At 40.2% G+C, this 17,721-nt stretch overlaps 1 protein-coding gene across 1 annotated transcript in view; it reads right to left on the bottom strand.

Annotated features, from left to right (window-relative positions):
- Window positions 1-7,572: 7,572 nt before the first annotated feature.
- Window positions 7,573-17,721, bottom strand: part of chrnd (cholinergic receptor, nicotinic, delta (muscle)) — a 23,383-nt gene continuing 13,234 nt past the window's right edge. The window contains exons 10-12 of the mRNA XM_008279082.1: window positions 16,905-17,115; window positions 16,683-16,801; window positions 7,573-7,947 (exon numbers count right to left, since the gene is read on the bottom strand). Coding sequence (XP_008277304.1) covers window positions 7,765-7,947; window positions 16,683-16,801; window positions 16,905-17,115 — 513 coding nt within the window. The 3' untranslated portion in view covers window positions 7,573-7,764. The remainder of the gene's footprint in view (window positions 7,948-16,682; window positions 16,802-16,904; window positions 17,116-17,721) is intronic.

The following is a 17,721-nucleotide window of genomic DNA, read 5'->3' as shown; positions in this document are numbered from 1 at the left end:
GGAGAGCTGCTTGGAGGAAACTCCGTGAGTCAAACATCTCATCTCAACAATCCACTCAAACATGATTTACTTGCTCCATTCTTGTGTTTGTGTGTTGCATCATTTCAGCTCCTATCACTGGATCAACAACTGAAACAATCATCACCTGCGCTGCCTCAAACTTTTCCTTCTCGGACCTGGTTTGGAGATTCAACCACAGTCAGATGATGGTGAAGCAGAGCAGGACTGATGGCAGCTCCACAGTCTCAGAGGAGTGGAGGCAGCAGGTGAAGGATGTGTCAGAGTCAGGAGACATCACACTGCAGGACTTATCTTCACATCAGGAGGGAATATACACCTGTGAACTCAGCGATGACAAGCAGACCTACATAACAAGCACCGTTCTGTGGACAGAGAACTATCCAGGTAAGATTAACAAAGGTGTACAAACAGAGTGACTGAAAAGGGGCTGGTGATCCAGGGCAAGATGAGTTCATCAGTGAAGAGGCTCATCAGAAAATCATGACAACACGAGGGCTGGAAGGCAGGGAGACGGACAGGATTCAAGAAACTTAAAGTCACAAACCAGAATCTGATGCAGAACATGAGGAGAACCAGGCAGGTAACAGGGAGGTGGATACCAAACGACAAAACATGCACAACCCAGACTAACATGCAGGAAGTGGTGAAGATCAGGACAAACAGTCATGTGACAAGGCAAAGGCTGAGCTATTTATACACTGAGAGCTCATTGAAGAGACGAGACACAAGTGAAACTAATGAGGGTCGTCAACAAAGGAGGGAAACAGGGACAAAGGAGGGACGATGAAAACACAAGCAGCACGCCAAAATAAAACAGGACATGAAACTAACCAACCCAGTTATTTATTCTTTTTGACTTTAAATGATTTGAAATATTCTCAAATACAGTTGTTTTTTTTAAGTCAGTCCTGATTGAAATATCTTTTTGTTTTTGATGATGATGCAACACTAAAGTCAGCTCTCATTTAATGATATTTAGAAGTTTTACTGATGTACGTTTCTTATTTAGTCTTCCTGGAATCATCCTGCACGTGGAGCTGATTTTAGTGACGTCTGATGCAGTTTTCAGCCAGTTCCAGTGTTTATCAAACAGGTTGAAACTCCTCCTGACTGCACAGCCTCAAGGCATGATGGGAAATATGAGGAGAAACACAATATCTACATTCAGTTTGTCTCATTGTGAGGGTTTATTCTGTATTACATTGTATGTTTATTCAAACTAGTGGAGAACTCTCCATGTAAGTCTCTTTGGAACAATAACAAAGCAGTTTGTTTAGTGTTGTGAAAACGTTTCAGTGCTGTTTAAATGTTAGAAAAAAAACTCCCATCAACCAAACCAAGGCCTGGGATGAAAACTGACTGCATGTAGTGTTCAGGAACGACTGTGTAATATGTTTAAATGCAGATATGACTGAAGAGTAAATGAGCGATGGAGTTGCAGCGTCTTCTGCTGAACACAAACTGAATCATTTACTGTCAGAATAAAACAGTCACAGATAAAAAAAGACGCAGTTTTCAAGCATTTACTCCAACATGTGACGTCTGCAGGTCGATCGCTGCACGTCTGTGGCGACCAAAAGTGTTTCCTCACCGATACAATGATTTGTTCTGGTGAAAACCTGCTTCATCGTGTCGACCTGCATGTCTTTGGCTCGTTCCACAATCAAACAAAGAAGCAGGAAGAAAGAGCTGAATCCTTCTGTTTTCTACAAAGATCTAAAATGACCTGAACAGAACGACTGACAGAAGTGATGATAAATAAGTGGCTTGTGGTGACACTTAGTGGTGGAACAAGTTTTCACATCTGATGCTGAAGTAAAAGTAATAACACCTGAAAACACTCCACGACAAGAACAAGTGCTGCATTAGAAGATGTAGTGCTGTTTTAGGGGTCAGGGATCCAGGAGAAATAAAACTCATCTAACAGTCACTCTTTCAGTTTATCAAAGAAATAATTTAATTCACAGAATCAGAATCCTTCTTATTGTCATCATGCATACGCTTCCATACACACAAAATTACAGACTGAAGTTTCGGCTTTCAGCAAAAACACAAATGGCACAAATAGACGTCAGAATAAAGTATAAATGCAAATATTACTGAAACATAAATATAAACATTCTAAAAAGCGACAAATCTGGAGATACGTGGTTTTCACTGGACTGGAAGAATCAGAAAAGTAACTGAAGCTGTGAAATGTAATGGAGTAAAAACTGGAGTACTTGGCTCTGAGATGTAATGGAGGGAAATGGAGAAACTCAAGTACAAGTACTTCTAATATATACTTGAGTGCAGTATTTAAGTAAATGAACTGAATTCCATTCCATCACTGGTTATATTTATGAGCTGAAGTTTCCGTGATATTTTGTTCAGGTCATTTTACAATCATTTACTGCAGGATTGAAAATAATCTGTTCTATCAGAAATCTAAATCAAAATGTAAAGTGCTTGTTCCAGTCAGTGGAGGACGTCAACTGAAGCTTATTCTACAGCAGAAGAAAAACTCTGGAAGGAAATTTAAACATGATCTATGAAACTCACAAAACAAGAAAACAACAAGAGAACACAGTAACAGTAACATCAGATAAATGTGCATCAATAGGTAGAAATTCAACAATTAACTATTAAAAGACGTCAGTGAAACGGTACAAACAATATTTAACCATAAAAGTTCCTGAGATCTGGTCAGTAGTTTGTCACATTCGTTCACTGAAACTCTCATGTCCAAGTGTCAGTGAATGCAGCATCAGATACTAACAGCTGTGCAGCAGATGTCAGGCTGCTGCTGTTTTCAAAATAAGTCTTTGGCTTCCTTCATGTTTTTACTGGGGGGATAAATGTTGTGAATATTGAGGGAGACGTACCTGCATGTCCTCTGATAGCTACACCTGTGAACTCATGGAAACAAGCTTTGTTATAGACGGATATAAGTTTTAAAATGCTGTAAAACTGTAAAATCAGAAACTAAAATCATCAGTTCACACATTTCCATTGAGCCTGTGTCCTACAGCAGCAAACTGATCTCCTGAAACTCAGTTCTGACCTTTGCTTTTGGTTTCCTACTCACAGATTTTCAGGCTTCTATCAGGCCGCCGCTGTGAGAAATCTGCATGAAGTGAATTAATTACAACAGAGAAAACTCTGCAGTTGATCCAGAATTCAGCAGCACGGCTGGTTTTCAACCAGCCAGAGGCAGCACATGTTCAGATCGCTTCACTGGCTTCCAGTTGCTGTCCGCATCAAATTCAAAACCCTGACACTTGCTTACAAAACCACAACGAGAACAGCTCCCTCCTACCTGAACTCTCTCATTCAGATCTACACTCCCTCCTGCTCACTACGCTCTACCAACAAAAGCTGCCTGATACAACCACCAGAACAGGGCCGAGGTCGATAGCGAGACTCTTCTCCTCTGTGGTTCCCCAGAGATGGACCAAACTCTGTTCAATCTGCTGATTCCCTCTCAGTCTTTAAGAAAAGACTAAAGAGCAGCGCTTCACTGAACACCTTTGCACTTGACAGACTGGAAACAAACAAACAAAAATGTTTATAAAATCCTATGACCTCCCTACAGCCTGCTGTTGTCATCAACACATTATCACACTTGAATTTGTTCTATGGCTCTTATCTAGATTGATTTCTTCTGACTAGATCCTTGCTTGTGTTGCATCTGCTCTCAGATCTACGTCACTTTGGATAAAAGCGTCTGCTAAATGAAATTGTAGAATTGTAGAACTGACAACAAGGAAACAGCTTCATGAGAATAAAATGATAAATCCACTCAACACTAAACCAACAACTTAAATTCCAGAACTAAGAAAGTTGATTTCTAACACTGTCAAAGTGTCCATGTCTGTAATCAATCAGCTGAAGAACAACAATGAGTTTGTCTCTAAAGTTCAGCATTGAAGCTGTTCTTCAGTGTTTCTGTACAAACTCATCAACACTTACAGCATCACAGCACTATTTAGTCCTTCAGTTAATGATGCTCAGGTTCGTTTTCCTTGAACCCTTCTTTGTTCCCACTTCTTCTCCATCATTTGCTCAAACTTACACTCATTTTTACATTCAAACCTCAGAGTGACCAGACTGGACTGAAGTTCATCTGACTGAGGTTTAACACTGTTGTTCAGGTTGTAGCACTTTTCTTCAGTTGAAGGTCGTCCTGCATCTTCAAGTTTAACAGACCTGCAAATACAATAAAATCATATTTATCACCAAAAATATATAAACATAAAAACCAAAACACGATGTATTCTCCTTCAGTATAAAGAGCAGAATGAACCTTCACATCAATCATGATTCCTTCATCTGATTTTCTCTTTTATCTTCATTTCAGTCACTTTCATGTTTTCATTTCATGGATGTTGTTGAACTCTGACTGAGATCATCATCTGAGCTGATACAACAAACATGTTGNTTCCTCATCGTCATTGCACATGAGTTCTTCGACATTGGTCAGAGCCTCAGACACTTCCTCACTTGGAGCCATTTCTTCCAGTCGCTGCTCTGAGCAAAGCAGCAGGTTAGACTTCTTACACTCAGGAACAGACCTGGAGGACTCTGGAACACCTGGTAGAAGGTATTCAGCAGCTTCCTTGGAGCCTTTGCTTCTGACCGAAGACTGACTGAGCTCAGGTTTGGGATCCATGAGGAACTCTGGATCTTCTTTCTTTAACCCGGTCTCCTGGTCTGCCACCATTTTGTCCAACAGGTCTTTGGCAGTGTTGGAAAGGCGACAGCGTTGGCGAGCTTTTCGTTGGGCATCAGTGGTACGTTTTAAAGCCTTTGTGCCTAAAAGGTTGCTCACTTTTTTGGTGATCAAGCTTGTGTTACAGGGAGGTTTGGGTAGTTGGTCTCCACTTCCAGACTTACAATATTCCACATCACTCGTCACAATGTGGAAAATGTCAAACGCCACATTGTGAGACATAGGGATGTATCCAGTGATAACATTCTCTGTAGACCATGACTTGAGAATGGTCTTCACAGTGCAAGTTGCTGAAGGGTTGCTGGACTTGATGTTTTTCATGCTCGTCTTAGAGACACGGGAATCATTCACATGACTGTTGCACAGGGTGCACAGCCTCACCGCATATTCTTTTAGACATGCAGCAGTGTGGAGCACCATGTGACTAAGAGTCGTTGAGCTGATCTTGGAGCTGCAAACAAAATGAGCGGGTTCTGATGGCCAAACAGAGCTGTTGACGGCCAGAGACAGAATGGAGTTTACCCTCTGGGAAACTTCCATTTCCATCAGCTTTGTCAGCACTGCAGCACTGGGAGATTTGTCCTGTGGGGTGGTGAGGAAACCAGCAAAGCTGGCGGAGATGGAGTCTCCCAGGGATATCCTGAGCCTCCCAATATCAGCCAGAGATTCATGGGTGAGCTTAAGAAAAAATGCCTGCAGTATCTCTGTAGAAAGAGTGTTAATGATATCAGTGATCATGTCAACTAGTGCAATTGTTGTGGACGCGTCATAGGTCCCATCAGCCAGCATGCACCAGTGCAGCAAAGAGAGTCTCTCCAGAGATGTCTGCACGATGGGCTGGATGTCCTCTCTGGAGAGGCAGATGGTGTCGACCAATGACAATTCACAGATATCGTTGTCCATTGTTACTTCAGATCGATTTGTTGTAAACGCTTGTTCTTTCACAAGAATGATTCGGTCCGTTTCAAACTTCTTCAGAGAGGCGTTGTCTGAGTGTCGCGTTGATTCGTCACGAAAGTAAATTCAGATGATTATCATTGTTACTACTGTTGTCTTGGTGTTGCTTGTACAACAATTTCCCTGAGGGTTTTACCAAAGGTACCTATAAAGTTTTATCTCTCTATCTATCTGTCTATCTGTCTATTGGCTGGTAACCTTCTAAAGCATCAAAGGCAAGATGTTGTGACATCATCAGGTGACATCATGTGACTGTCATGTGACTCACTGACTCACTCACTGACTAACTCACTCACTCACTGACTCACTGACTCTAGAATATTTCAACGTGTTGAACTGCATTGATTCCAACAGATTTTTTTTTGAGAACAAACAAACCTCACATTAAGAATCTTTGAGAGAAAAATGTCTGCACCAAAAGCACTGACAAACAATATTTTCAAACAATCACAAATGAATTTATATACTTTAAGCACCTGCTTGTTTAGATGATGCCACCGCTATATTTATTTAAAAAAATTTTTTAAAAAAAGATTATAATTTTCTGGGTATAAAATGATTGAGGGGATTTTTCTGACTCATCATGGTCTACAATGTCAATAATCAGCTGCAATTCTGATTCCATTCAACTATATATACTTTTTTTGCAGTGTCATGTTTAAAAACTAGCTCACTGATTCACACCAGGCACCCTAAAGACAAAATTACCTGCACCAAAAACACTGCCACAAAATGATTATTTACCAATATCTCTCTGCTTTCATGGAGCACATTCGTAACCAACATCAGTCCTGATAGGAACCAACACACATATGTCATTTCTAACATACACGGTCTGTTCACGTGGTACCATTGTTGTCTTTATGACAACAAACCCAAGTTTTTAAGGGTTTGTCTCATTCCCTGTCCAGCACAACAAATTCAGCTCTACCACATGCACACAGATTCTTTCTGGAATCTCCCCTTTGTTTTAATTTGCATTGCCTTTGTTGCCTAGCAACAGCCAACAGGAACACAAGAAGAAACCCAACATGGCTGCCGTTCATCTGATGAACTTAAAACTCTACAAGATCGGCAGGATGAGACTCACCCAGACAGATTTGCTGAATTCATTTTTCCGCTGTAGCTGTACTTTCAAGATCCTGTCTGGTTGTTGAAGAAACTTCTAAAAACTCATCTCTGTGTAAGAAAGTTGCATATTTAGATGTTTAAAAAAAATTTTTAAAAAAAATCCAATTACAGTTATCTTTTCCAGCAGTAGAATGGTTTAGACGTAAGTCAGGGGACAGATCTCAGTTTCACATGAATTCTCACGTTCATTAGATCAGCGTACTGCTGCGTATCATCTGTTCCTCTTAAATGACAGAAATAAAGTAAAACGATGAATAAAATAACGCAGTAGACACAAATACAACACAAGAGCTCTCATCAGATATTTGCACTGTCGGGGATTCACATGTACGATTCCCTTTTAAACCAGCCCAGTTTTAAAAAACAGTAAACTAGACGTTGTGTTTAGTTTGTGATGTGTGAATGTTTTCAGCCTCTCTGACTGATAAACGTCACCAACAATCACATGTTCTGCGCCAGAACAGACCTTCGCAATCACACAGATAAATCTAAACCTCAAAAACGTTTCTGTCAAACATCATATTGTTGAACAAACTTCTAAACCAATCAGCCGTTAGATCAGCCGTTTCCATCCCTCATATCTCACTGACATTTTCAACACTCAAAGTTTAAAACATATTTGACATTTCAAGCATTTTTATTCATCACCTAAGGAGTCATCGCCGAACTTGCGCTCAACTTCTGAAATCAGTGGAGGCAAATATTTAAAAGTGATTTTGTACACCAACAGGAAAGAAAAATAAAATCAAAGATGTCGGAAAGTAAAAGTTTATTCAAACCACGCAAACAAAACAAAATGGATAGTGTACTGGATTATTCACTTCAAATTAAAGTTGAGAAGAAACACACGGCTACTGCATGAACCTGGAACGGTCTTCAAATAAGAATAACAAAGCAAACCTCTGGATGTGACCTCAACAGAAACACCTGCAGTGCAATGTGTGCTACAGCAGCCGGGTGTTTTCCTCTGCGTAGTCGTGCGGGTCTCCTTTGAAGGGCAGATGTGGAGGATGGTTGCAGATTCCCATCAGGAAGATGATGATGGTGCCGAAGGTCATCACCGGAGTCACCAGGAAGAGGCAGAGTCGGTCCACCGTCCGGGCGATACCGCTCCAGTTGTCCTTCTCCTACAAATCACACAATTCGGTTCAACAACTGAAGAATACCTACAAGTCAAAAACTGGCATTTAGTTTCATATGTGGATGCATTAGTCGGCAAGCAGCGACGGGAAATTGGTTATTTCTACAGAAACAGAACTTTTTTTTTTTTACTGTGTTCTGCAGAAAGCAAATAATTAATCGTCCTGTCTGTCGATAGTTTGTTTTTTTGATAGTTATGTTTTATAGCTGGGGGTGCAAGGTGNAGGTGTTAAACACCTGACAGAATAGAAATGATCTATAGGAATGAGAAGGGCTCTTAATCGAGCTGATTGGTGGCACAATTAGTAAATCGCCGAATTTGCACTTTTGCATCTGGATGACGTTGTTTCGAACCCTCACACCGGACTTGAAAAATACGTGTCTTTTTATTTCGGTCAGCATGTTTGATTTTGCTGTCTGTAGATGATATGGACATGGATATAGACTTTATTAACTAACTGTTTACTTTAGCCGACGAGGTCTTCGTCATGTCACATCTTTTTCGTCACACGCACACACAGGTCTGGTCGGGATAAATCTGCAAACGGATCATTTGGAGGGTAAATACAGCAAACGTCGTCAGTTAACTTGGATCGCCAGTTAAACTGGAACGTGTTTAGTTAATCTGGTCAGACTGTGACTCCACCGCGGCTCAGGCTGAACAACCTTGACTCACATCAGAGAAAGAGCGATAAGTGGAACCAGTGATAAAACTGACAGCAAGAACATTTTGCAAGAGTTTAACGACGTTTGTGGGGTTTTTTTTAACAGGCGTCGGCACGGTCACCTACGAGCTACACTGCCGCTGTAACAGCTGCCTCGCTGACTGAATGTCACCAGTTAATCTGAAACAAGCTTTTTTTTTTATCTCATGACATAATCTTTACTGAAACTGTTCCACTTTCTCTGTTACATTATTAAAGGAAGCAGATATGTAAAGATTTCAGTAGCTGAAGGGCTGTTGGTGCAGCAGAGAACCAGGACAGTAGAAGGAAACACTGTTGGGGGTGTTTGAGCAGCAGCATTTGAGTTTATTATCAGAGGTGAAATATGAGGAGGAGAGAAGCAAAGAGGAAGCTCAATCTTCATGAATGAAGTCTGAATGCAGTAAATGGAGCCAGTTAAAGTCTTCATGTGGTTGTTAAATGAATCGTGCAGTGGATGAGGTGGAGCATCAGCAAAGGAACAACTGGTAAACTTCACTTTTTAAAACTATGAAATAGAACATTGTCTTTGGCAGATGATATGTTTTAAATAGATTTATTTCCTCAGTTTAAAGTTGACAGTGAAACAANTTAAATTTAACGACTAAACAACATATTTCCTGCATGTAGCTCCACACAGCACTACTACTGATACTACTACTAATTCTACTCCAGAGCAGTGAGTCAAAGCAACAAAGAGCTTCATTCATTGTGTTTATCTGCTGCCACCTACAGGACAAACTGGAGAACTGCAGCTACACACAGGTACTGATACAGAAAGCTCTGAACATGAAGAAAACACCAACTAGTTGATGGTTTTCTGTATTTCTCTCATACCGTCAACTTTCAGGTTGATCAATGAATCCTGGTTTCTCCTGAAGGTGCTGATGAAACACTGATATCTTCCTTCATCCTGAACCTTCACTCCTGTCAGCTGCAGTGAGGCGTTTCCTCTGGAGATCTGCTCCTTGAACAGTGATGTTCTGTTTCTGTAGAGCTGATCCTGATTTCCAAGCTGGTCTTTGTTTTCGTAGTACGAGTGGACACGACGTCCTGTTGTCAAATGAATCCAGTGGATGACGACATGAGGAGCGACCTGGAAGCTGCACGGTAAGATGCATCTCTCCATAAAACCACAGGACACCTCAGCATCTGCAACATCAGGTAAAGACCATGTTAGTGAGAGACTCAGACCTGCATCAGAAACACACTTAGATTTAGTTGTTGAGCAGCTTTTGTCCCTTCACTTACTGAGAAATAATCATTACAACTAAACAATGTTATATTGTGTGTTGTTATTCTTCAAACTGTTTTATTTGTTAGAAACACTTCTGATGTTCAGTTGTACAGCACAGTTACCTTTAACCTGCCAAAGTGTCAGAAACAAACTGTGTTGTAACTCGTCATGAGTGCACACCCTCATGTCAACCACAAGTTCCTGTTTCCTGTTTTCTTTTGCTTCTTTCGTACACGATGAGACATGAACATTCAGACTTTGTCCTCCACTATTATTAAAACCAACTCAGAGCTCAGCTGTTTAAAACTGACTGTAACAAGAAAAAATCAGTTCATTTAATTAATTCTGTTTGTTTGTGTCCTGAGGACCAGAGCTGATCCTCCAACAAAGCAGACGGTAAAGAAGAGGAATGGGTGACTCTTGCCTCCTCCGATTTAAAGGACGAGTCAACCACCTCTTCTTTTCTGCACGACCCTCATTTTAACAACTTCGTCTTGTAAAACAACTGGTTTAAATGTTACGACTTTATTCTCGAACTTTGTGGTGAAATATTTTTCTTCATATGGCCCTAATACTCCGACGTACAAATAAAAACCCAGAATACCACATTAAAGTTTGTTGCTTTGACATTTTAACTTTTGTCACAACAACAACATCCTGAGAGTCCTGGTTTGTGAAATCACTGCTATCAGAGCTGTGTGTTGTAAACACAGAATAAACTGCTGCATCGAAGACAATGTGACAGAAAACATGTTTCAGTGACAGAATGCTGTTCACTCACCTTCTCCAGAAACAGTCTGGATCCACAGAAACATCAGCAGAAACATAGAAACCTTCATCCTCATCATCATCCTGATTTGTGTCACGTTTCAGATCTAAACGGTGAAGACTGAACTTTAGATTCCTGCTGTCAACATGTTCTGTAGGTTACTGTCCAGTCACAAACCACAAACTGAAATCAAGAAACTGCGTCACAATGACTGAACCTCATTTAAAAATGAGGAGGGTCCAACGTGATCCGCAGCGTCTGAAAACTACTGAAAAACTTTTAAACTAAAGATTATTGACCTAAAACAAAGACAGACTGAGCAGTTTGTTTCTCAGATGTTGTCAGAAACACATTTTGGTGTTTCTGTAATAAAAGAAAGTTTCCAAACGAGCTGCTCGTTGGTTTGTTTGTAGCACAAAGAAGTCGAAGCGTCCAACAGCAGCAGCAAAAAAATCTACCATCGTCTAAAGATTTCCTGTTCTACAGTTCAGTGGTTGAAATTTCAATCACATTGTCAGACAGGAAACTTTATAGCTGGTGTTCTGGTGTGACATGAAAAGATGAAGTGGTAGGCACCTGAGGTCAGAGGACGGTTTCTATTTTTTTAAAACAGCTTTATGACTAATCTATCCACAGTAAATGTAGCATCAGATCAAGTGTGATCACATGTAAACCTCAGAACTCAACATCCAGGTCTGAGCTGTGCACTAAGAAACAGGTTCAACATATCCAGGAAGTTTTTGTCACCGTACTGCGTCCTTCAAGCTTCAGTTTCAGATTTTTTGAAGTTCTGCTGTTTCATTGAAGTTATTTTTGTAAAAATGTGAAGGAAAAGTGACGCCGACATTCTCACGAACAAGAAGAGAGCAAATAGTAAAAGACCCAAATAATCCTGTTAAAACCAAACGGACATGTTGCTGCATTAAAGCTGTGCAGAAAATGAATGAATTCAAAAAACTGGATTCTCAAAAACACAAAAGCTTAAATTCAATGAAAGAATGTAGTTTTCCTCTCTGACTTTATTTTGTGTTAATAGTTTGTCAGAGACTTGAAGCAGCTGTGACAACACGTGTTTTCCTGTACTAAAATTATTACTGATGCATTCATGTGTGCATCACTTCTATGTTGATATGGAGCGATGCTTAACTTCTTTATAAACTGTTGGAAAGTCTGAAACTGATCACCTTCGACACACACAAACTGTCAGACGTAATGCAGTCTGATGATAATAATTTTAAAAATCTATTTTAAACAGCACTAATAATTAAATTAGTGGTAAACCTTAGTGGTGTGTTTATCACCAGCAATCACAAAGAAGTCACCTGAAGTGGAACTCTGAGGGGTTTATGTGACGTGTTGATAAAAAGTAGACACCACCTCCTCTCAACTCTGCAGCTTTGAACTTGCCTATTTTTTCACTTCATTCCACACATGTTGGGGCAGGACGTTGGACTAATAGATTCCCCGTCTACTGACTATGATGAAGTTCAGTGTTTACTGTCCAGATCTAATCTGCGACGCGTAAGACTCCCACAGAACACATGGATTGGATTTTGTGGCACAAACTTTCCTGCCTGCAGCTGATCGGATGAGTTTGGTTTGGAGGCAGATCGCTGGATGTTTGACCAACCAACACAGTTATTTGAAAAATTGGTCTAATTTCAGATGAACAACGGTTAGTTTATGAGTTCTTCAAAAGTTTCTGAAGGCTGTGGATCACACTGGAAGAGGAGTGGGAACTATAACGGCCAGAGAGTGAAGCTTCTCACCAGCTGAACATCTTCCTTCATGGCAGGATTTAGAAATTCAGACTTTTCTGTTCACATCTGTTTTCTAACATTAAACCTGCAGGAATATGAGCAGCATATCATGTTCTATGTTTCTGGTGATGCTTCTGTGGAAGCTGACTGTTTCCAGAGGAGGTGAGTGAACGCTTAAACTTTGCTCAGTTCACATTACTGCAAGATTTTTTCTCCTTATTTTGGATGCAGGAGTTTACAATAAACTTTTCTGAAAACTACTTATCAGATCTTCCTGCTTCACAAAACCAGTGCACCTTGATCAAACATTTGTTGTTGTTAGTTGAAAAGTCGAAACAAGACACTTTCATGTGGTTTTAAAAAAGGTCTCGTCCATAACGGAGATCCTGATGGAAAAACTCAAGAGGAACTCATAAAAAGCGGCTCAGTGCTGCTGAATGAAGCCCTCACTGACGGTTTGTAGGAGTCTTTGTTCTATCAAACAGCAGCAGGATCCATAACGTCTCCAAAGAGAGAAAGAGCTGCTTGCATTTACGTCCACCAGCAGTCACTTGATCAGCTTCAGAAAATGATGAAACCTCCACACAGACAAGATCAGTCACATCTGAGAGCAGATAACCTTCTGGGTCAGTCCATCTCAGGTTACCACATGTTGACATTTTCTACTCAATCATCTGGTCTCTGGAACTTTTTGTAGCATATAAAGTAGATATTTATAAAGGCATGTTCACACGTTTTGTTTCAAATATCAAATACGTTCAGAAATATATACATTTTTAATACCCTTCAACCCACTTTCAACACATTTTTTCACACATTCAAATTTGAGGCTGTTGAACATCAACACATCAGGAAACATTGAATCTAAAAACCTGACATTTCATCGTTATTTCTCCTCATAACACGATGTACAATCTGCAACACTGGATCAACCAGTCTCTCAATATGGGTGAGTTGAAATGGATAAACAAAAACATTAATAATGCAGAAGTCACTGTTGATAACCGTTAGATCAGGTCGTTACCCACTGAGCAGGTTTGTCAAGTTCTACCACAACAATAGAAGCACTGCTAGAAAAACTTAACCAATTAGAACGAAGTTCTGGAGTTTGAAAATGGTTCTGCAAATAAAATAACAAAATAATTTTTAAAGCCAAGCATATAACTTTGTTTTCAGTCACAGAATCACCTCAGAGCATTGCTCTATTACGTAGAGGAAGAGATGCTTGAAGGGAAACTCTTCAGAAGTTGCTCTGACTGTACATGAACGCACACTTTTAACTTTCTGCACAGAGTCCAGCTGTGACTTTGGTCTTGAAGGACAAGTTCATTCTCAATGGAAAACAAAGCAAGAGAATGAATTTGATCGTATCAAACAGTTTCCACAACGATTAAGAGAATAAATGTACTACTAAAGTGTTAAATACATCACTAAATATGTGTCAAGGCAAGAACATTTCCACTATCCCTACAGATCTGTGAATTAGTTATGTTATGCTGACGTCATTCTAATGACTTCATGCAGTGATAATTCAAAAACAAATCCCACAAAACTACGTGACAAGTCGGCTCCACACCAAGATTTATGTCTACACAGGGGTCAAAGAAGGACAAATATGTGCATATAGAAAAAGAACACTGTCAAATCTGAAAAACACTTTTTAAACTCCAGAACTCTCTTCTACTTAGATCAGACTGCCGACCAATACTTTTCTATTTTGTGGCACAACGAGTCATCCCTCATCAATCAGTTATAGTCTGAACTGGTTACATACGATTCACAGTTTCATCATCATGTTTTTTTTTGTTAATTTGTGCTCAACAATGGGACTTTTCTTGATGGAGTCTTTATTTTTTTCATCTTTCAACTCTCAGTCATAATCAGAGAATGTTTGATCTTCAAATCCTGAATCAATGACATGATGACATGACATTGATTCAGACTTTAATGTTTAATACCTTTATCTTTATTACATCCGTGTTCAAACATGTCCTAAAATTTCAATGTTAGAAAAATATCCTCAAAGTGGGTTGATAGGCAATTTAAAATTATACATTTTTCTGGGAAGGAATCTGATATCTTCAGCTAAACTTTAACAAATATCTTTTCAAATATCCATATTTTTAACTCTCAAAATGTCAATAAAATCTGAGTTGCTTGAGCAGAGATTGTTGTAAAAAATTACATGATTTGAGATGGACTGAACGATTTCTCCTCACAAGACAAATATTTCTTGGTGATGTTCTCATTTGCTGCAGAGCGCTCTGTAGCATTATTTAGTTTATGTAGAAATTCTTGCAAACTGAAGGGACAAAAGCTGCTCAACAACTAAATCTAAGTGTGTTTCTGATGCAGGTCTGGAGGTGGAAGAGAGAACCAACTGAGACAGTTTCTCCCCATCAGACACAAATAATGATATTATAATGTAGTTATATCAAGTTATATCAGGAATTAAGGAGATAACATTCAGTTTCTACTAATAGATCCCTTCAGTCCGACACACTGGACCTTGAAAAGATGAACCTGATTATATTTTCTATTTCTCCTGCTGTCAACAAATCTAATGGAAAAACCAACATTCAGTCAATCTGACAGAAAGCCTGATGAGTTTTATTTACATGCTGCTTGTTATTTATCTTTACATTCCACTGAGCTCATTAAGTCCTACCAGTATGTATCTGACGTTCCAGTTTTCAGTCGCTGTAAACTGCTGCAACAAAACATTTAAACAAATATTCCTCCAGTTCAACATTTAGTTTGTGTGTTAAAGGAGGTTTTGGATTTTATCGTCTCTTTCCAGCTTCAGCTCCCAGAAATATTTATGAATCTAAACTTGTTGAAGTTTCAGGAATCAGAAACTGGAGACTGAAGGACCTGAACTCATGAAAACTCATTTTACAGATTTGCTTTATATTTGCCGTATATTCTACATTCTATATTTACATTGTTTAGTTGTAATTATTAATTCTCAGTAAGTGAAGGGACAAAAGCTGCTCAACAACTAAATCTAAGTGTGTTTCTGATGCAGGTCTGAGTCTCTCACTAACATGGTCTTTACCTGATACTGCAGATACTGAGGTGTCCTGTGGTTTTATGGAGAGATGCATCTTACCGTGCAGCTTCCAGGTCGGCACTGACGTTGTAATCCGCTGGATTCATTTGACAACAGGACGTCGTGTCCACTCGTACTACGAGAACCAAGACCAGCTTGGACATCAGGATCAGCTCTACAGAAACAGAACATCACTGTTCAAGGAGCAGATCTCCAGAGGAAACGCCTCACTGCAGCTGACAGGAGTGAAGGTTCAGGATGAAGGAAGATACTTCTGCCACACCAGCACCNTGAGAATTGTGTTTTTTTTAGGGGAATGATTGCAGATTCATGTGTAACCTCTAAGTGTCAGTCTGTCTCAGCATGCAGCAGAGTTAATCTATTTTACTCCTGCTGCGTCAACAATTTGTTGATATATTTGTGACTCTTACTTTCTGTATGGCATCCAAATTTAACCTTATGACAAACAAAAACACGTGTCCATAACGGTTTATGAATTTCAAATGTAAGGGAACTGACAACAAAAGTAGAATGTATTATTCAGTTCCCAAACGTGTGCTCAAAAAACGTCAGTGCATCGGCAAAAGTTAGATGCATCAATGCAGCCGATGTAAAAAGTTAGTCAGGAGTCCTGAATTTAATGTGAAGAAGAAGAAGCTGCAGAGAGTTTATTGGTTTCAAACAGGCAGCAACGTCCAGAGCTGAAAAATGAAGCCAACACAGAAATGCCGAAAGCTGCCCTTCCTCAAATGTCCACTTGGGGCTGCCTCCAAAACGAGTCAGTCCCCACTGACCTCCATGTTAAAATGTCCAACTTCGCAGCGGAAATAAACATGTTTACAGCCTGAAACAAAAGACTGTTTTGGTCTCTGTAGCTAATTTCCAGGTTCAAGACAACTGTACGAGGGGTAAACTTCAAAAACGACTTTATAGGAAACCTCTGGCTGACATCATGGACGGTTTGTGCATCGTAATACATAATCAAAAGGCCGAGCTTAAAGAAAAACTGATGCAGTGCAATGCTAACGGTCCCACAGAGGTTATTGTGCTCAGCTTTTGTCGAGGCTGTAAAAGAAAAGTGTAATTATTGAATAGATCTCTCACCTGCACAGCAAAAGAACACAAACATATGCTAACATATATTTAGCATTTTGACCCGTGCTTTAGCTGAGGAGGTGCTCGGTCAACAGTCTTTCTCACCTCGTTGTAGTCGTTCTTGTTGTGCATGTGTTTGATGATGTAGTTCGCTCCGTCCACAGCCGGCTTGATCTCGGCGTACAGCTGATCCGTCACGCCTCCGTCCTCCTGCGGCTTCACCACTGCACACACACAATTAAATAAATGAATAAATCTCAGTGACCAGACTAAGTATTTGCTTCTTTCGGGTTTAAGACCAGCGGGTTCTGATAGTTCTGTTGGTACCGGCGGCGTGTGTTGTCCTCGTCGTCAGCCCGTGTCTCACCGACTGCTTCTCGAACATCAGCTCGCTGCGGGACTTGACGCTGTAGTATTCCTCCGCCGTGGCGATGTAGCCCACCGAGCTGGACCGCCGCGGCAACGCTCCGTCCCAGTACGGCTCCGCCTCCGCGGGGCGGGACATCCGCAGGATCCGAGGCAGGCGCTCCAGGAAGAACTGGACGGAATCAGTGTAAAACAGCTGGTAATCAATGGCTGACTGGGACGTTGCATGAAATCAGTTCCTCCCACCTGAGCCAAACAGGAGAGCTTTTATGTGACATAACTTTGAGCACATTGAGCCAAACCGTGCACAGTTCTACCTTTTCATAGGATTTTTAGGCCATTTGAGGACATCATGTGCTTTTTCAATCGTGTTATTTTTCAGCATTTCGGAGCCTCATAACTGTACAGCCCATGAGACACAGACGTCTGGTTTTACCTCCACCCGGCTGCATTTTTTAACAGAACTCACGTGTGTTTTCTTGTGCGTTTAGGTACTTATGTGCGTCTTGTACTTATGAGGCTAAAAAAAATACTGGAAAAAGCAATGCAAATTAAAGAGTGCACACCTTCAACCCACGCTGTGAGCCTGAAGGACCTTTACACTGACAATATTCATCGTATGAAAGTAAAACCTTTTCTAAATATACTGACGTTACTGTAGATTTTTTTAAAAAATCAGCTGATTCTGGGACCTGCTTCCAGATTCAGTTGATATTATATATGACACCAATTTTACCTGCATCAGCGACTTTAAATAGTTTAGATTTTTGTTATTACA

Source organism: Stegastes partitus, unplaced genomic scaffold (assembly GCF_000690725.1).
Source record: "Stegastes partitus isolate 25-593 unplaced genomic scaffold, Stegastes_partitus-1.0.2 Scaffold143, whole genome shotgun sequence".
Lineage (NCBI taxonomy): Eukaryota > Metazoa > Chordata > Actinopteri > Pomacentridae > Stegastes > Stegastes partitus.
This window is presented reverse-complemented; position numbering and strand designations above follow the sequence as displayed.